The sequence below is a fragment of the Tursiops truncatus genome, chromosome 1 (assembly GCF_011762595.2).
Source record: "Tursiops truncatus isolate mTurTru1 chromosome 1, mTurTru1.mat.Y, whole genome shotgun sequence".
NCBI classification, from domain to species: Eukaryota; Metazoa; Chordata; class Mammalia; order Artiodactyla; family Delphinidae; genus Tursiops; species Tursiops truncatus.
Window position 1 is genome coordinate 52,493,963 of NC_047034.1, and position 20,319 is coordinate 52,514,281.

Here is a 20,319-nt window from a genome sequence, read left to right on the forward strand (position 1 = left end):
AAGAATATCCACAATTATCACAACAGATTGAACTTAGAAGAAAATATGAGAATGCAGCTCTCTCCTGCTAAGCCAGAAACTCGAGAGATTTGCCAAAAGGCAAAGCAATGCCATTCTTCTTACTAAATCTGTTTTGTTCCAGAACATACAGTGACTGTCACACAAATATGTTATTTATGTTATATATGATGGATTTATTTCTATTATCTTTAAATGAAATAATAGATAACTAAACTTAAATTTTCTCAGTTTTAATTTCTAAAGGGGTAATTATCATTAGACAGAAGCCACCTAAATACAGGGACTTGATCATGTTTAAGAGTGTGATCGGGTCCTGAGACTAAAAAGTTTGAGAACTGTTGTTCTAAACCCACCTCCTGACTTTCAAAATGGGTAACAGAGGCCATGAGGTGACTCATCCACTGAGTTGCAGTTGTGACTAGATCTTATTTCAGCAAACCACTTCCAATATTTTCGTTGTTTGTTTTTCCCATTACACTACTACCATGACTGCCTTCAGGTGAATAAGCCACTCTCCAATGGGAGCGTGTACTAATGGAGGTCAGCTGAGGTAGGGCTTTCTTACCGACTGGGAATCAGAGACCAGAGGGCCTCTTTCAGGCAGTGGTCCCTCCATCTGCAGAGATGTATGCTGACAGGAGATGAGGGGGTGCAAGTGAGGAAGAACATTACCTGCTTCCGATTTTATGCCTCTTGTTCCAAAATACAGTGAGCTTTTCCTTGTCCCTCGACTTTTCCTCCAGGGAGTTTGCACGTTGGAAAGTGAACAGCCTGGCTCTAGAAAGGAAGGACTTCTTTAGTTTGCCATTGCCTCTTGCCCCAGAGTTTATCCGGAACATCCGCCTCCTCGGAAGGAGACCCAACCTGCAACAGGTCACCGAAAACCTGATCAAAAAGTACGGCACTCACTTCTTACTTTCTGCCACCCTCGGAGGTAAGCAATACCACGATCCTACACTCATTGGTTGCCAGCTCATCGAAAATAGCTTTAAGACCCCTTGACTATAGCTTCAAACTCTTCCTGGGTCTTTTATTCTTCCTGGCCTATTATTGACTGGGAAACGTTTTCTTTCTGGTGCATTTGTCAACAGTGTAATCTCTTGACATCCAAATTCACCCCAGAACATTGCTTATAAGCATCCTCCTGGGAGGGGATGTGGGGTAAGGAGGTTGGGGGACAGACAGACTCCTACTAAGCACTTGCCAGAAGTGCTCCCACTTTTCTTTTGAGTGAGCCATCTAACCCCGAGGTTTCTCCATATCTTAATATTGGCTGTGGCTACAATAGTGAGACCCGTAGGCAAAGAAGTAAATGTCCACTGAGTCCCTGACCTCTCTGCTTCCACTCTGTAGAGATTGGTAACCAGCCAAACCAATTAGAATGACTCTGGGCTGGATGGAGGCAAAGGTGGAAGGGGACCTATGTCTAGGACCCAGCGCAGAACTGAGAGCTGGGAATAGGCAGCATTCTCTCTGCCCTGGAAAGGAGAAAGCAGGATTTATTATAACATTTAGCTCACTGTCTGATGGACAAAAGGAACTCTCCAAGGGTTCAGGCCAGCTGCCGGCATGTGGTAGGCGCTGAGTGTTTGATGGGAAAAGGGAGGTTGAGCTTCAAGGCTTTTGCCCTTTGTTAGGGAGCAGAAATAGCCACGGTGACTTCTTATAAACAACTTGAGACGGAGAATTTTATCTTCCCCATGGAGGTAGATTGCCTGAGATAGAGATCAATAGAGGATGTTAACTGGATAAGCTGGAGGGGCGGGGGATGAGCTTTGGGAGATTACGGAAGCAGGGAGGAGGCGGAGGGCCTCCCAGGCAGTGGTGCCCTTATCCTGTGGCGCAGTCTGATGACATTGTTCTGAACATGGCATGGATGAGAAGAGTCCGTCAGCAGGGGCCGTGGGCTCCCTCTTAGCTCGGTCTCCCCTGGCGAAGGGTTTCACATTCTTATTGGTAGGGGATTAGGGAGCTGAAGGCCTCACCAGTGCACCCATGTTGTTTGCTGTAGGAGAAGAGTCCCTGACCATTTTTGTGGACAAGCGGAAACTGAGCCGAAAGTCAGAGGTGGCAGGAATTGCCCCTATAGTCGGGGGCGGTGGGAACAGCTCTGCTGTGTCCCTGGAGATCCTGCACCAGCTGGCAGCCTCCTACTTCATCGACAGAGAGAGCACCCTGCGACGGCTGCACCATATCCAGATAGCCACAGGGGCCATCAAGGTAAGGGCCTGAGAGGTCCTGGGAGAGGGAGGGCAGACAGGCAGAGAAAGCAGAGGGAGGCCTGGGTGTTAACTGGCTCCAAGTGAGCCAGGCCTGACTGATGGAAGTGGGAAAGCAGCTTTCTGATGTGGGCACAACCCTAAACCAGCCCTAAAACATGGTCTGCGTCTTCCTTCTGCAGCAAATAGTCACGTGGCTTCTACCCTAAGGCAGGCTCCAGCCGAGGGACTGTGGTGAAAGGTAGACAAGGGCCCTGCTCTCCAGAGGTTACATTCTGGTGGGGGATGAAGATAATACACAAGTAAAAAATCAGCCCAGTAATTCCAGATAATGATATAAGGAAAAGACCGAGTCGTAGGTACAGATTTCCTGAGGTAAGAGAGGGGAACAGTGAGTATTAGCCAGATTGGTCGAGGGAGGGCACTTTGGGTTTAGACTTCGAGGCTGAGATCTGAATCCTTAGAAGTCAGCTGTGTGTAGATCCGAGGGAAGGGTGTTCAGGCAGGGGGAACAGTAAGTGCTAAGGCCCTGAGGCAGGAACCAGCGTGGTGCCTTGGTGAAACACAGAGAAGACTGCTGTGACTGCAGTGAGATGAACAAGAAGGATGCTGGTCCAAGATGGAATTCAGAGGTAGGCTGGAGCCAGATCACGTGGCTGTGAGAAAGTGCAATAGAAAACAAGCAGAGGGGTGATAGGATTTCATGTATGGTTGAAAAAGCTCAAGAGTTACTGTCACTTTAATAACTATAACTTTCATCCCATGTTCTCTACTGACATCTAGACGATTTCTAGGACAGTTCATGTTGTTTGAGGGAAGACTAGTGAAGATACTTGAGAACACTGGATATTCTACTTCTAAATATAAAGTTAGGATGCTGAGGGGGTTCAGTCTTGTCTTACATCCTGCCTTCATCCCATCCAAGACTCACAAGGAAGTTTTATCATTCTTTCATTCATTTGTTCAATAAGTATTTAAATTTTTTTATTTTATTTTATATTGGAGTATAGTTGATTCACAACATTGTGTTAGTTTCAGGTGTGCAGCAGAGTTATACATATTCACATATCTATTCCTTTTCAGATTCTCTTCCCATACAGTTTATTACAGAGTACTGGGTATAGTTCCCTGTGCTCTACAGTAGGTCCTTGTTGATTATTTGTTTTACATATAGTAGTGTGCCAATCCCAACCTTATTGAACACCTGTATGTGTCAGGGACTGTTCTGGATACTGAGAATCCAAGAGTGAACAAAACATATGAAGTCCCTGCCCTCGCGAAGCTGAAATTCTAGTGGTGGAGACATAATTAAATACATGAACAGTGTCAGGTGGGCTTAATGGTATAAAGACATGAAGTCAGGGAAGGAGATAGAGGGTGATGGGGACATGGTACTTTAGGGAAGACCAGAGATCTGAATGAAGCAAGGGAGTGAGTCACATGTATATCTTGAGTGAGTGCATTCTAGACAGAGCGGGGAGTGAGGGCAACTGCCCTGAAGTGGGAGTGTGCTTGGTAGGATCCAGGAGCACCGGTAGTGTAGCTGGAAGGAGTCAAAAGGGAGGTAAGGTGGCAGATGAGGCTCCAGTGGTCGCAGGGCCTGGATCATGAGGGTATTACCGATCAGGGAAGAGAGGAGAAAGAGGGATCCTGGAGACCAATGCAGTCATTACTGCACTGGTCAAGGTGAGAAACAGTGGTGGCTTGGACAAAGCTGGTGCTATACAGGTGGTGAGACATTCACAGGTCCAGGTTTTGATGGTAGAGCCTATTGAGTGTTAGCTAAGAAATTGGAAGAAAGGAGTCAAGATTAACCGTGAGATTTTTTGGCCTGAGCAACCTGATGAACAGTGATTTCATTAACTGAGGATAACACTAGGGGGAGATGCAGATCTGAAAGAAATAAATCAAGAGTTCAGTTTTAGACATAGCGTATTTGACATTCCTATTAGATGTCTAACTAAAGATATCTGACAGGCAGTTGGCTATCAACACCAGGATTTAAAGAGAAATGTCATGATTGGAGATATAAGTTTGGCTTACAAATATATCCACATATGTAGTTGGTATTTAAAACTTTGGGAAAGGAGGAGATGAGATCACTCGAGGACTGAATGCAGCTAATCAAGTGGCCCCAGGGCTTTGAGTTGTGAAGCACATCAATTTTCAGAAATGGGCCAAACGAGGAGGATTCAACAAAGGAGGCTGAGACAGAGCATAAAGGTATGAAGAGAACCAAAGCTGGATCACAAAGCCATGTGAAGAAAGTGATTCACAAAAGAAGGAGCAGGCAACTGTTGAGCAGTCAGATTGAGAACTGACCTTCAACTTGGCATCATGGAGGTAACTGGTAACCTAGATAGGAGTAGCTTCAGTGGCATGAAGGGTATAAAAGGCTGAGTGGAGAAGGTTCAAGAGAGAGAACAAAGTGAGGAATCAGAATAGTAGAGACAGTTCTTTAAAGGTCTTGCTGTAAAGGCTCATAGAAAAAATAGGTGATAGCTGGAGACTGATGGGGGATCAAGGGAGCTTGTGTTTTTGTTTTTAAAATGGGAGATATTCCAGAATATTGGTATGTTGATTAAAATGACTCAGTAGAGAGGGGGAAAGTGATGGTGCAGAGAGACAGGAGATAATTGCAGAAGCAATCGAGGTGGTGAGAGGTTGCTATTCCAGGCACAAGTGGAGCAGCAGGTCTCACACAGGACCATGAACACTTCATGCTTTGGAGGCGGAGGCTGTACAGAGCTCACAGCTCACACGTGCAGTGGGATGGCAGATGTGGCAATGGGACGATGCGGATGTTCTCTTCTGATTTATTCCGTTTCCTTGATGAAACAAGCAAAGTCCATGGCTAAGTGAAAGAAGGAATTGTTGAGAAAAGAATGTACGAAATGGTCATTCAGAGCGTTAAGGTCATCAACTGACGAGATGACTAGATAAATGGACCGGATTGTTGGGTGTCACCAAGGACTGACTCATTTGAGACTCATGGTCGTAATTACAACATGAGGCCTGTCAGCGGCGTTGTGAGTTTTATCAGCTACATTCAGCACGTCTTGTTCAGACAGGCATGGGAGAGATGGACAGCTGGATTTAACCAAGGGGTGTGTGTGTGTGTGTGTGTGTGTACAAGATGAAAGAAAAAATAGGCAAGGGAGTTGAGAGTATATAGAAAGGAGTGATTACAGTGGTGGATCAAGGGGTCTGAGACCATTATAGGATGATAGTGAAAAGTTGGCCAGGTCAAAAGATTGGGAGTCTCAGTAGATTTGATGACTTGTTATAGGGAAGAGACTAGAGTAGGTACAAGTGTGTAATGCTTTATATTGCTATTACAGAGGGTCAGGTTCTGGGGCACGGCCATGGGCGTGGGAGCCTAAGATGGGGTTGGATAGAGGACAAGATAAGGAGGTGAGGAGGCCAGGGGACTGGGAGGCTGGGTATTAAGGGATCACCTATATGGATGCTGACGTCAGCAGGAATGATACAGACCCGGGTGGTGGTAAGAAAGAGGGTGGTGAGCAAGCTAAATACTGAAAATCCTCAATGAGGGAGGGGGAGTGACAAGAAAAATAGACGGCAACACGGAGGAGTAGTGGGTGATTGTCTTCACGTTTAGAGAGGAAGGAGGACCGGTGTTCAGGATATCACAGCGGAAGACCCACCTCACTTCATGCCAGTGTGAGGTGTGGGAAGGCAGACAGCCACTGCTAGAGAGGACGGCAGGGGAAACCACATCCTCCAGAGCTGCTAGGTTGTGCTTAGAATGAAAAGGTGAAGCGGACTCTTGAGAAGAGATTGAGGTTATAGATGTTCTTGCTGAGGAGTGATCATGAGATCCAGAGAGCATGATGGAGGTTAAGTGAAGAAAAGGGGTCAGATTGGGGGATGGCCAGTGTCTGGAGTGAGAGTCTGAGAGAGGAGGAAGACGGAAGTTCAGACAGGCTAGGGTACGTTTGGGAGGCTGGTATCTTAGGCAGCTTAAAATGATGTAAAAAGAACTGCAGTAGCACAGAGTGGGTTTTACCAAGAAGACAGAACTCTGTGGAAGCCCTCTCACCCTTCAGTCCTCTAGTGGACTGTGTCAAAGTTGGAGAAGAATTGGTCTTATCCATTCGTGAAAGGTAGGCCTGGATCAGTAACTCTGTGGTCCCATTAATGTCCCTTCCTGTCCTTTGACCTGACCAACTTCTCACTTTCTCTCATCCCTCCATGGCCTCATTGTCTTTTTGCCCAACTTAGATCTCTTGGTCCATCACTATAATCACTCCCTTGCATATTCTCTTCAGCTTACCCTTTGCCTCCTCGTCATGCCCACGGCCATTCCTATAATTCAGAACCTCATCACGCTTACCTGATTTTCTCACATAACTAGTCTTCCCATCTGCATTCTCAGCTCTGCTCCCTGATTCACGATCTATGCTGCTCGCACGAGCGCACATCGTCATATCGTATCATTCCCCTGCTTAAAATCCTTCAGTGGTTTTTGACTACATGGGACAGAGCCCACACCACCGCCTTCCATCCAGGGCGGCAGTGTGAGGCATTGGAAAGAACCCACGAGTCTGAGCTCTACCACTGCTCATGGCAAGGCTTTGATCAAGTTACCAAACTTCTCTGAGCCCCCATTTGATCCTTCTCAAATTGTTGAACAATCAGAATAATTTCTAACGTGAAGGATTTCTGGAAGTTCAAATTAGAAAATGTAGAGAGGACATGAGCCACAGCACAAGTGGACCTTGAAAAGGGATAATTCCTCTTCTCAACAAAATGGGAAGGCAGTTGAAGACCTGCTGTCCCTGTTGTCTTTTTAGTTTCAGCTCCAAATGCTCCTTTTACACTCTTCTCAACCCTTGTTTCCCCCCTCAACCCTTCACTTACCATTTATTCCATGTAAGCCAGTCCTGTCTACCTCCTAGTCTTTGTTCAGATATGCCATGCTCTTGAGTCTCCCTTCCTGGTACCTGCTGTCTTTTTTGCTTACAATCCTCATCTGTTCACCTGAGTGGCTTTTCCTAACCCTTCTTCGCTTGGCTCAAAAAGGTAACTCTTTCGTGAAGCCTTTCCTGACTCCCAAGGTAGTTAAATGTTCCTCTTCAGTGTTTCAAACACATGCCTCCCTTATACGGATTATCATTTGAACTGATTGCTACCTAACGTGAGAGCCTCTGAAACTATGCGATTCTTATGGGAGGGACTGGGTCTCAGGCATCTTTGGTTCCCGGTGAGAGTACAGAGCCTGCCACATTATGGATAATGAGTAAAGGTTTGCTGAGTGAATGAATGAGTCACTGACCCCACTTTTCACATGGGTTGGGCTCTTCTCAGTGTGTGTGCAAGTGCCTGTAAGCGTGTTAAGTTGAAAGAAACAAGGTGGATGCAGTATCAAGATGATTTGTTAAGAGAACTCTGGTGAAGGATACCATAGGTCTCTAAGAACAAGACACTAGATCCAATCCAGACACATAGGTGTGGTAAAAGAACAGTAACGCTCCCAGGTTACTCTGTTTCTTGTTGGAACACGCCTCTACTTTTTCATCTCTGCCTGCTTCATTTTCCTGCATCTCCTGTTCTTTCCTCTGTTTATTCTAGACTTTCTGTACACCGGTGGCTTCAGCCCACCTTTAGCTTTGTCTTGCTCTGAAGCTGACTCTGGCCCTGGCTGGACGTAATCTGTTTCGTCTCTCAGCCAGTGCACTCAGGACGGGGACTCTTCTCTTGCTCATTGTAGTATCCTCAGTTCCTGGTACATAGTAGGTGCTTGATAATTATTTATTCCGAATTTTGTAAGCGTCCATGATCAACTCTTAAATTTCTTTTTTCTCTCAGTATCACAGTTCTAAATTCCCCGGAGAAAGAGTCTGGTTCAGGATTCATCTCAGGCCAACACAAAGAGCGGGGGTTACGTAATCTCAACCATGGCTCACTGATTCACTTCTTTAGCAAGGACTGTGGGTGATAGCGTGAGAGGTGGGCAGGCACTCGAATCCACGTCTGTTATAGTGCCTGTAGATGCACGTTCTCGAACTAGAGCCACTGCCCGTCTCCTCCAGAGAAGGGCCACCATCCTCGGAAGCCTCTTCTTGGAACTCCTCGGTCCCACGTGGCATGAGAGAGGATTATTCAGCTTCCGCTGAGCTGCTTGACCTGTAGCTGTTTCTGTTTGGGAACACCGTGGGTTCTCCCCATGGGTTGCAATTCAGAGAACCATGAAAAAAAACAAGGCATTTAGTGTCTTCTCCCCCCCTCTGCTCATCTCCACATAGTTTAGTGACCTGTCCAAGGACGCACCCCTAGACTAAGGAGCAAAGGGAGGTGTTGGCATCCTGTGCCACAGTGCTGCTCCCTTGCTAGGGTTGACCTGACCATTTTGTCCTGATAGTAATGGTGTTCCACAGGAGGCCATCTCTTTGCCTTAACACACAGCGTTTGCAGATCCAGACAGCAGGGTCCCCCTGCAGCACACCCCTGTGAACTCACACTCCTCTGCTGGTACTGCAGCCCCTGCCACCTACTTCCCTCTCCTGAACATGCCTTCTCAGGGCTTGAGCTGGTTTCCAGTGTGGTCATTGCTCTGGATGGAGGTGAGGTGGAGGTGAGGGGCTCTGCCCATTTACTCAGCCTTGGTGAAGGAAAGACCCTCGAGCATATCTTCCTGTTGCTTGTTTCTCTAAGCAAAGGTGCTCTTACTTTCTACCCTTTGTTAGCAACTTCTTTGCACTAATGTGGAGAAAGAGCACCCTGCCCCCTTTTGTTTATCCAACACACGCCCGAGACCCCACTGAACATCCCCCTCTGTTGCAAGGTTTACCCTGGTCAGTACATACCTCTGTTGCAGGATTTGTCACATTAGACTGCAGCTGTTTACGTGCCCATCTCCACCTGCCCACACACAACAGCAGGGCTTAGATCAGTGGGGACTCTTTTCACATGCATACAGTTCCAGGTCCCTTCACAGTGTCGGGTGTGTGGTGAGACACTCAATAAAATGCCTGACTGATAGCGGAAGGCAGGTTACCTGGTTTAGTGGGAGACGAACTTACTCAAGTGAGAAGACCGGGGATTGGGTTTCAACCTTGATACTTACTATTCCTATGGTCTTGGGAAGTTAGTTATTGAACTCCATGACATGGACTTACCAACTGTTTTACTCACCTGTACCCAGGGCTTATATTCAGCTGATATGACCACATCAGTGATTAAAATATTAAAACACTTCCATACAGGCTGGTAAATCATCTTCACCCAATCTGCTGTGTGCCACCCTAACCACCTTTATCTCTCCCCTGGAACCCCGGGATCTCCCCTAATAGTAACCAAAGGACTAATGTAACTCTGGAGACCCTCAGAGCCCTGCTTTGGCACTACGGCTGGCACCTCTCCTCATGAGTGACGTCCTACCTGCTGATACATACTGTGAATAACATATTGTAAATATCACCCCTCACTCTACCGTAGGATGGGGGGTGACACCAAATGATATAGTTCACATGAAAACACTTTGAAAACTGTAAAGGGCTGAATACATATTCATCCTGTCCATAATTCCCAGGAAGGGATCGGAGCCCTGAAGGAAGGGAGGGGCCTATTTCCTAGTTGTAGCTCACCCTCTGATTCATTGAAGGCTGAGGAGGGACTTAGTGAGGAGGGTTTGAGATGCTCATGAGCTGCCCGAAAAGAGCCCACATAAAAGTTCACGTGGATTGCAGGATGGCAAGAGGGAGTGGTTCTCACAAGCATTCTTAAAGTGACTTGTCCAAATTTCTCCCTGTAGCAGCCTGGGATTCAATTTGCAGCTCTTTGAATCACACACACTGTCAGCCGTGCTCTCCTGGCCGGCCCTATCGCTCACAATTAGAAGCCCATTTCACTCGAGCTTAGCTTCGCAGGTGCCCCCCTAGGTAGGACAAGAGCAGCCAGGGAGTTAAGGGCAGGGGGAGGAGAACAGGCTCACTGGAACGAGGGTTTGCACAATCTGGCATTTATGGAAAATTGGATGCGCTAATGAACCTGAGATCCATCAGGGCTTTCTGAAGGCAGGACTGTCTCTATCAACAGGCCAATTAGCACACAATTATTTTCTCCCGAAAGCTTATCTGAGGCGCTCTTTGAATGCTTGCGCCTGAGTGAGCTGCACTTTCCATTACCTCCGGGGGCCCTCTTTAGAATCCGCCAAAGCTGTCTGCCTCTTCTACAGGGAGAGGCACGGGGTTCTCCGCTCCAACCTGCCAGGGACTCTGGGGCTTTCATCACTCGGGGGGAGGGGTCCTCAGCTCATCCTGCTTATCAAGTCAGTGCTCAGGCAATGTCTGCAAGAGGACCCTCTCCAGCTCCCCTTCTCCTTCCCACCTCCTTGCTTCTCTAGGGAAGACAGAGGTGGCTCAGAGCAGAGTAGCAGGGGAAAGAGCAATGACTTTGGGATCTAGTAAAACCTGCGTGAGCCTTCCTCACTCGTGGAGATCTGGCTTGAGTCATTTCCTCTAACAGGAAATGATCAGGGGGATCATGGTCTTTGTCTCTTCTTCATTCCTGTCCTTGTGCCACAATTAACACAGTGGAGCTACTCACACCCTTTCAATGACTTACCTAATTGATTATCCTCTTGTAGAACTGACCTTTGGAAATAGCAAAGTAAAGGTCAGAAAATCGCATCAGAGCCGGCCCCAGAATATTGAACAAGATTGTGGTGGCGGGGGCGGGGGTTGGAAAGCAGACGGGTTGGTGGTAGATAGGTAGGCATAGTGGTAGGATAAAGGGGAGGAAAGTGGCTGTGCTATATGTGCCCCCTTGGGGGTCGTCCTACTTCTGCGTAAGGTGTGTAGCTTTCTCACCTGTTGCTGGTGAGTGTTCAACTCAGGAGTGGGTGGACAGAAAAGCCAGGGCAGAACTCAGGACAGTATGGTGGCCAGCTTACCTGGAGGTGGGGACAGGCAAATCTCCCAAATACCACACTCAGCATCCCACTCTGCCCTTCAGCCCATCCCATTCCAAGAGAGGCAGGGTTCCCCAGAGTAGCTGGGCTAGTCCTTGGCCATAGCTCTTCTTATAGGAATTTTTGCACCGTGTGGATAAAGAAGACTTTACCTTGACATAAGCCTGACTCTGCCTTCCCACTGCAGTTTGACAACTAGCCACTCACCAACTCACCCAATACAGAGACATTATTCAGCACCAAGTGCCCACCTGTGGAGGGAGGTAGGCTCACGTGGAACACCAGGATTATAGAAACATGTTTCCTTGTCTGTAAACTCCTTATGGTAGTGGCTGTCTTACTGTGAGTTTTGGATTCTCTTTGAATATGTAATAGATGAATAAATGAGTGAAAGAATAAATGAATGAGTCAAATGAATCGTAGCCCTGCAGGTGACTAGCTGTGTGACCTTGAAGAAATCATTTAACCTATCTGGCCTTGGTTTCCTTATCTGTAATATGGGATAATAATATCTAAAGTGTATACAATTTGTCTTAGCCCATGTTCACCTTCTGAAGAGAGGGCAGATCACTAAAATACTTTGGATGAACTGGTCTGTTTACACTTGTTTTTTAGGGTGATACTATCTAAATGGGTTTACCTCATTTTAATTTTCTGCAGCCCTTTGACGTGCCCTCACAGGAGGCCCGGGGCTTTGAACTGGAGTCTGAGGACTAAAAAGTCAAAGCCCTGTTTCAGCTAACTCAGCAGCTCTGTGGTCTCGGGTACTGTAACTCCCAGAACCTTGGTTTCCTTCTTTGAAGGGTGATAGGAGTGGGATTTGTCTCCGAGTTAGTGGGAAGGTTAAATGGCATGATCTTGGAGGATGAACTTGGAAACTGTGCAGAGGTTTCCTGCCTCTGTCATGGCCTTGATCCCGTCCCCGATCCATGCCGGGTCTTGCTGCCTCTCATGCACTGTGTCTATTGCTTCCCCTTGGTCTTGGTCTGCAGTTACCTCTTTTTCTCCCAAATCCCCCCTTCCCTCGCATCCCTCCTCATCCTTCAAGACCAATTTATATATCACCTTCTCCATGAAGCCTTCTCAGACTGCTTTAAGCTACAAGGTTCTCTCCCGTCTCTCTCTTTACTGTATTAGTCTGTGTCATACCATCTCTCACTTAATTACTCTCTTCCATGTGTATTTTTTAAGACCAAGTATACTAAATTCTCTTTAAACATGTCACTTACACTTTGATATTCACCACGGTAACTAGTGGGACGGCAGACAGTTACACTCCACACTTTCCAGCCCATGGGTTGTAGATCATGCTGCCCCTTCTTTTTTTTTTTTTTGGGCCGTGCCGTTCAATCCCTGGTTTTAGTTTTCCCCAACCAGGGATTGAACCCGGCCTCTCAGCAGTGAAAACCGAGAGTCCTAACCACTGGACCACCAGGGATGCTGCCCCTTCTTTTTCTCAAAGTGCTTTCCCTCCCTTCTCTTCTTGTCCACTTTCTACTCACCTTTAAAGACCAATTCAGTTGGTGTCCCCTCTGCAACTCCTTCCCTTGTTTAGAGCTGTGGTTTCCTCAGGGCTCCTCATGGTGCTTTGCGCCTGCTCGATGTGGATGTGTATCAGTCAGTTGGATATGTACCTGCCTCCCCCACAGGGTGTAACCTCCTGGAGGACACACTACATAACTTGTACACCTTTGTGCACACCTCTCCACCCCCCGAAGCCTGGAACAGATTACTCATACATTCTCTAATTTATTGAGTACCTGCTATGTGCCAGGCACCCTGTTGAGTGCTGTTGACAACCTCGTGAGCAAAATAACTATGAGCTTACCTCTGTAGAGCCTTTAGTGTGTGGAGGACCCAGGCTTTAACTAAATACTCGCAGGAAAGGATGGAAAACTGCAAGTTGTATGCTTGTTGCGGAGCCGAGGTGCCCGGAGCTAGGAGAGAAGGTCAGAGGTCTCAGGGCCAGTTTCCTTGAAGAACTCCGAGAAAGGCACTCTATGAATGTTTGCTAAATGGTAGGGAATTGAACAGTGGCTGCCCAATAAATACTCGTTGATTGGTTGATTGATTTTTGGCAAAGCCTCTGGAGATCCTGAGAAGAAAGGGCCTCGGGTCCCCATCATTCTTATTACATAATTATTTCAGTGCATTTAAAGCTCCCCATTTTTCATCTTATACTTTAAACATCAGGGAAAAACCGATAGGCCAACTTTATAATATGTTAAAATGACTGCGGTGTTTTGGAATATTACATAGCTATAAGAGTTTATGTATATTTAATACGCTTATTAAAATATGCAGTAAGCCCATGGCTGATTTTCTCTAAGGACGTCTCAGTGCCGAGGTGGGATTTAAATGTTTAATATTAATAATAATACTCATATTTCTCTAGTGCTTTTCATCTTCGGGATCCCTAAAGCCTGTGAGCATCACATCAAGTGGATGCAGCTGGGCTTGCCAGCGGGCTGACAGCATCCTCATCTGCCCTCCTTTCTTCCTCTGGGGGAGGAGAAGGGGGAACTCCAACACAAAGGTTCCAGCTTCCACTGCCTACATTGAGTTTCCTCTTCCCAGACTCAGATTCCCTCTGGCTCCCTCTGAAAGGGTTCCAATTATGTACAACTCCTGCCACCAGCCCTATACCACTGATACTCCCTGTCTTAGAACAAGGGAAAAAGTGGCTTTATGCTCCTGGGGTAGGGAGATACATGCCTTTCCTTGGGCTGGTCCAGGACAGGACATAGAGCCTGAGATTGGCTGACCGGAAAAGGGAAGTGCAAAGGGAAGGTCTCAGCTTGTTATATAAACCCACCCCCTGCCCTTCCTTCTCTAGGTCACAGAGACCAGGACTGGTCCCCTGGGCTGCAGCAACTACGACAACCTGGACTCGGTCAGCTCTGTCCTGGTACAGAGTCCGGAGAACAAAGTGCAGTTACTCGGTAAGGAGCCCTGTGACGTTTTTACACTTTCCATACACGGTAAAAAACAACAACAACAACAACAACTTAGATCACCAAAAGGAAAAAGTCCTGCCTGCCCCATGTGGCTAAACCCTTCTGAAGACAAGAACTACCACTGGTTCTGGAACTTGTATTTAACAACTTTCCATCATTCTTTTGAGAAAACTTCTGACATGGTTCACTTTACACCTCGACCATTGCTCAAACCACTGGACACCCAAATCCTCCCACCTCCCATCCTTTCCAGGACCTCTGTCACTATCCTACAGCAACAGCACATCCATCATCATATACCTTGATCTCGTTGGCGATCTCCTTTGATGTCCAAAGAACCCTCTGCTTTATCCTAAGTACACATTGGGGAGTAGCTGGCCTTTGCAGAGTGGTTATGGGGTACCGTCTCTAGCTTGACTAAGAGCTACACAACTGTGGGACCATTGGTTACCCTGAGAGTGTTCCCTGCTTTCTGTTACTAGTCTGCAGTCTTCAATGGGAGATCAAAGCCAGGAGAAGAGTTTGAGAAGAATAGGAGCCTTAACTGGGGACAAAACAGGCAGAAACAGAAAAGCGAAAGGAAGGGGAACGACCCTAGGTCTGGAGCTGGGAGATAAGGGGAGGCACTCAGCTCCTGCTGTCTGTCCCCCAAGCATCCTGGGGGCAGAGCCATGCAAACTGATTCAGACAGAGCTGTTTGGCAATGGGAAAAGTTCATTCTTCTTAAGGCCTGAGTTGGACTCTGTTTAGGATATTATTGTCTTGGTATTATAAAATCGATAGCCGTCACCCAGGATCTGTGATTACAAATTCCAGGCAACCTGAGCCAGACGTAACCCCTCAATGCTTTAGGCATCAAGAAGCATACAAAAAGGAGGAAAAGACTCCTGTATTTAAAGCCGCCCAATGCAATTAGCATCCCTCTTCTCTTAGGTCCCTGGATGGGCTGAAGTTCAGAGTGTCTGGTGGTTCATTTGGAATAGTTTATGCTATTTAATTTTATAGCCCATCACTCATGCAGACATTGCTCGGGGCACTTATTTTGTAGCAATAGGAAATGTTAGGAGGAGGAGGGAGCTAATGCGGGAGGTGAAAGGAAAGGACTTGGAGAGGGCTGAGTGTTGAAAGCAAGCGTGTGTGGACAGCGTGCATGGGGAGGGCTGCTCAAGTGCCACTGTGGGCACGTCAAGAAAGGAAGGTTTAGCAGCCGTTCAGAACAGGAGGTAGATCACAAACAAGAACAACAAACATCTACCACGGCTGCAATTCTAAGTTATATTTTGAGGTCTGCCGAGACTGGGTTACATACTTTGGGCTCTCTGATTTCCTGCCAAGGACAAGGTCAAGGGTGTGACAATAAAGAGCTGGCAGATATCTGATGAAAGGGGAGCTCATCCCGTCCAGAAGTCCTCGCGTCCCTCCCTCTCCTGGCACAGTTTCTCCCAGTGTCCCTGCTGGGAGAGCCTCCTGCAGGTCTGACCTCGAACCGGGCTGGGCTGCAACCAAAGGCATGCCCGTCCTTCATTCACCTCTGGATATGCTTCCAACAGCCGCCCTGTGTGGCTTGAAGCCAACTAGGAATCTGTTCTGCTGCTGGTGAACCAATATCCACCACAGATGGGTAGGAAAACTGAAGCTCGGAGCAATTTAGTGGGTTATATTCAAGACCAGAGGCAGCTAATTAGAAAAGAGAGCTGAGAGACATTCATATCTATCCAGGCTCAACTGAACTTGGGGCATCCATCGCCATCTTGCTTTCACATCGCGTTAAGGGTTAAACCCTGAGATAGGCAGCCAGTCCCAGTTATGCAGTATGACCCAATGGGACAAGGACAGGGTCTGACACCAAGCTGACTTTCCCAGCACTGTGACTTGGGCAGGTCACCGTGGTCACTGGACTGGGATTTCCTCATTATAAGAGCCTCAGTATGACCACAGTGTTGCTTGTAGTTGTATATGGAAAGTGCTTGCTGTAGTGCCTGGCCACTGTGTACCCACACCACCTTGTCCCTACCTCCTAAGCAGGACAGCCTCCTTGGTCATCGGGGCTAAGGTGGGAGGCCCAGGAGGGTCAGCATTCAGAAGTATCCTAGGAGGCCTGCCTCTCACCTCAGAGAAGCTAGAAACAGGATGGCAATTGGAGGCAGAGCAAAAAAGCCCATCAAGCCTTGATTCTTCCCCCACGAGGGCTATAAGCTCTTCCTTTATCTGAAACATCTTCCCATTTCCATCCTAGAAATGCTGACACGTAGCCAATAAGCCCGTTCATATGATATGCACGCTCTCAATTTGGCTGATGTGAGGGGTTTGACTAAGCCTTGAGCTTTGACGTGCCCCATCTGTCACCGGGACAGCAATAACCCTGTGTCCCAACCAGCTCAGCAGGATCAGGGCCTGGGGTGGCCGTTCTTGGGCCCAGCATGCACAAGTCAGCAGAACCCCAGCTGGGGATCCTGCAGCCTTGGGTGTGGGAAACCGAGTACTCCCTGGCCCTGCCCGGCAGTTCCCTGACTCGTCCTTTCCTTAGGCCTGCAGGTGCTGCTGCCCGAGTACCTGCGGGAGCGCTTCGTGACCGCTGCGCTCAGCTACATCACATGCAGCTCTGAGGGCGAGCTCATCTGCAAGGAGAATGACTGTTGGTGCAAGTGCAGCCCCACCTTCCCAGAATGCAATTGTCCTGACGCTGACATCCAGGCCATGGAGGACAGCCTGCTGCAGATCCAGGACTCCTGGGTGACTCACAACCAGCAGTTTGAGGAGTCAGGTGAGCAGTCAGTCAGCCCAGATTTCCTCCCTGTCAATGGGAGGTGGCTGAGAGGTACGGGGTAAGAACCCGGGGCGCTCAGCTTGGCTCCTGGCTCAGCCGCTTAACTGGCTGGGTGACCTCCAGCAGGTTATATGACCACCCCAAGTCTGAACTCATTTTCTTTTTTTGTATATGCAAACAGACCTAATACCTACCAAAGTGATGCGTTTCAAGGACTTAATAAGCTAAGGTAAATATAATTGAGGCCATAGGCCTTGTCTGTCTTGTTTGCCACAGATTCCACAGTGCCTGCACACAAGGTGCACAGTGAATATTTGTTGAATGAATGAGGCACACGGCATGTTTCTAGGAGGCACCGAGTACATGCTGGTGATTGCTTATTGCAGGTATAACTGATATCAATGTCACCTTGAGACTAAGATTCAGAGGGCTTGGTTTTGAGTTCTTATTCCGTGTTATGGCTTGAATGTTTGTATCCCCTCAAATTCATATGTGGAAAATCTGATGCCCAAGGTGATGGTATTAGGAGGTGGGGACTTTGGGATTTGATTAGGTCCTAAGGGCCGAGCCCTCATGAACGGGATCAGTGCTCATATAAAGGAGGCCCCAGAGAGATCCCTTACCTCTTCCAACATGTGAGGACCCAACAAGAATTTTGCCATCTGCAACCCAGAAGAGGGCCTTCACCAGAACCTGCCAGCAGCCTCCTGATCCTGGACTTCTGGCCTCTGAAAATACATTTCTGTTGTTTACGCCACCCAGTCTGTGGTATTTTGTTATAACAGCTTGGACAGACCTCAACACACCTCATTACTGACCCTTTGTCCTAACTTTGCTTTAGCCCTGAAGCTCCTCAGTGCCTCCATTTCTTCATCTGTAAATGAGGGAAAATGATAATAATAGGTGGATGGATGGCCCATATGGAGCAATGTAGATAAAGTATAAAGAACTCTGCGTGATACAGAGTTCTTTATACTTTTCAGTATTAAATGAATTTAATACATTTCAGTATTAAATGAATAATAGTTATATGGATGTATCTCAAAAAAACAATACTGGATAAAACAAAGCAAATGAAAAAGGTTATGTATTATATATACATAATTGTATTTAAATAACATTTATATGTAATACTGTAATAACATATTAAATATAATACATATTTAGTACTATTTGATGTTTAAAACATACTAGCCAATACTTAATATTTTTATGGATAAATATATTTTTAGAAAACGTTAAAAAATATAGTAATAAAGAAAACATTCAAGAGAGTAGTTACATCTAGATAAAGATGGAGGGGGAAGTTTAGGGCCTTCAAGTATATTTGCTTTGCCATATTTCTTTTAAAAAAAAATCTGAATTCAGTATGGCAAAATGGCAACTCTAGGTGGTGGGCACATGGGAGTTTATCTTGTTATTCTCTGTGCTGTTTTGTATACCTAAGTGTTTCATAAAAAGAACTGTGCACACACTACTAGTTGTTAATGTCATTACTAGGTGTGATTTTCCAGTCATCTGGGTGGGGGCTGAAGAACAGGGACTTGAGAAATCAGAATGAACTGAGGCCCCAGGCATTGCCATCTCAGGTCTTAAACAAGGCATTCAGTTGCTAAGGAGAGTATCATATTCCGGCCCCCAGCTGCATTGGACCAATGGTGGTGGGATGCGTTAGGTAATGCTAGAGTGTGTGGGAAGGACTTTGGGCTTTCAGCACTAGGGATTACTGCCAGTGAGTGAAGGAGGACTGTCCAGACCCCCATCAGGAGACGTGATGGCTGCAGGTTCCAAGTAAAAGCAGGTGCATAGACAGAGATCTGAGCGTGAATTCAGAAAACACACTGTGCCCAGGAAGCTCTGAGGAGGACTCAGACTTGCAGTAGGAGCTAAGAACCAGAAAGCACATTGCTTCCGGGTTAGTTTCAAGAAAGAATGGGTGTCTGGCCAAGAGGTAAATCTCAAAAGAGAGGAAAGGTGTTTCTAGAGTCAGAGAGAAGGACATGGAGGGAAGAGGCTGGTCTCAGGGACTGAAAGGCTTCTAAGAAGACTTCTGAGCTGGGTGCTCCCTCTTCTGTGTCTGCATTTGCCAGTCTTGTCCGCCCTCACCTTCATGAGTGCCTCACACCTTCCCTAAGGGTGTGGTGGTGTGATTGAAGAAGATTGTGCATGAATTATAAGGTGGTATAAAGGGCAAGAGAGATGCATCCCAAGGTCATTGGCCCTGTGGGTGGTGACAGAGATGTGTTTTGAAATTCAGAAGCATATTAGAAACAGGAAGGTTGGGAAAGAATCCATATCTTAAGGTATGTCAATCATCTCTGAATAAGGCTGTTTGAAAAGAAAGAAATAAAAGGGCCCGGGAGGGTGAATGTGAAGCCTCCTTCCTCATACAGTGACTGAAGGGCGGGCTGGGTCTGGGGGGAGGGGGGAGGTCCTCCTGATGGGCACCCATCCAGGTGCCCCTCAGCTCAGCTCTCGTGTTCTTACCCACAGAGGAATTCCAGGCCCTGCTGAAGCGGCTGCCGGACGACAGGTTCCTGAACTCCACAGCCATCTCCCAGTTCTGGGCCATGGACACCAGCCTCCAGCACCGCTACCAGCAGCTGGGAGTCAGCTTGAAAGTGCTGTTCAAGAAGACCCATCGGATCGTCCGCCGGCTCTTCAACCTCTGCAAGCGCTGTCACCGGCAGCCCCGCTTCCGCCTGCCCAAGGAGAGGTGAGCACCCCAGATGCCCGAGCCAGAGCACGTCACCCATGACAGCCACTGAGGCCGGGGAGGGCCCCTGTCCAACACAGCAGAGCTGGGAATGCTGGCGCACACACGGCCTGTTAGAGTCTCCTATTATCTTGACATACTTGCGTGTCATTCTCAGTTATGAGTTGCATCTGAAGTGAGAGAGAGAAAAAAACAGAGAGGCTAATTTTACTTTTATATAAATTATAGTCGATTCGAATGTTATTCTAATAATACTCTAATTCTCACTTACTCATTTCTATTTTAGTAAGTCTTTTAGGAAAGAAAAGGGTGGAGTTAAAGCTTTCAGACCAATTGCGTATGATGAGAAACACACACAATAGATTGTTTCCAACAAGTGACTCTGCTCTGAGTCATAGGAGGGAAGCGAGCGGAGGCCTGTGCCCTCAGGAACAGAGTGGGGCTGGATTGTCACAGGCCCTCATGCATCCATCCGCTCCTTCACACGTGCATCCAACAAGCCTTTATTAAGTCCACCTCGCATGTCCTAATATTAAGCAGTGAGGGATATTTGTTAATTGAGAAGATGTAATAAATATACAGGAACATCAAAATTATAAAATTATTATGTGGCAGCCGCTTAAAAGCATGTTCGTGGACTGTAAATCAAAGGCATGGTCTAATAATAGTAAAGGTCAGAGAGAAAAGCCACCCAGGAGAAGGAC

The 20,319-nt window shown here is 47.1% G+C and overlaps 1 protein-coding gene across 1 annotated transcript; it reads left to right on the forward strand.

Moving 5' to 3' along the window:
• Nucleotides 1-506: 506 nt before the first annotated feature.
• LOC117312663 (BMP/retinoic acid-inducible neural-specific protein 2-like) lies at nucleotides 507-19,619 on the forward strand. The gene is made up of 6 exons (XM_033858506.1): nucleotides 507-520; nucleotides 765-955; nucleotides 2,033-2,241; nucleotides 14,012-14,117; nucleotides 16,660-16,896; nucleotides 19,393-19,619. The coding sequence occupies exons 1-6, from the start codon at nucleotides 507-509 to the stop codon at nucleotides 19,617-19,619; spliced, it is 984 nt and encodes a 327-aa protein (XP_033714397.1).
• The last annotated feature ends 700 nt before the right edge of the window (nucleotides 19,620-20,319 follow it).

Excerpts from the sequence above, each read along its gene's own strand:
- LOC117312663 (XM_033858506.1), top strand. Across the intron at positions 956-2,032 it reads ACTTTCTGCCACCCTCGGAG|GAGAAGAGTCCCTGACCATT; the intron begins GTAAGCAATACC and ends TGTTTGCTGTAG. Across the intron at positions 16,897-19,392 it reads CCAGCAGTTTGAGGAGTCAG|AGGAATTCCAGGCCCTGCTG; the intron begins GTGAGCAGTCAG and ends TCTTACCCACAG.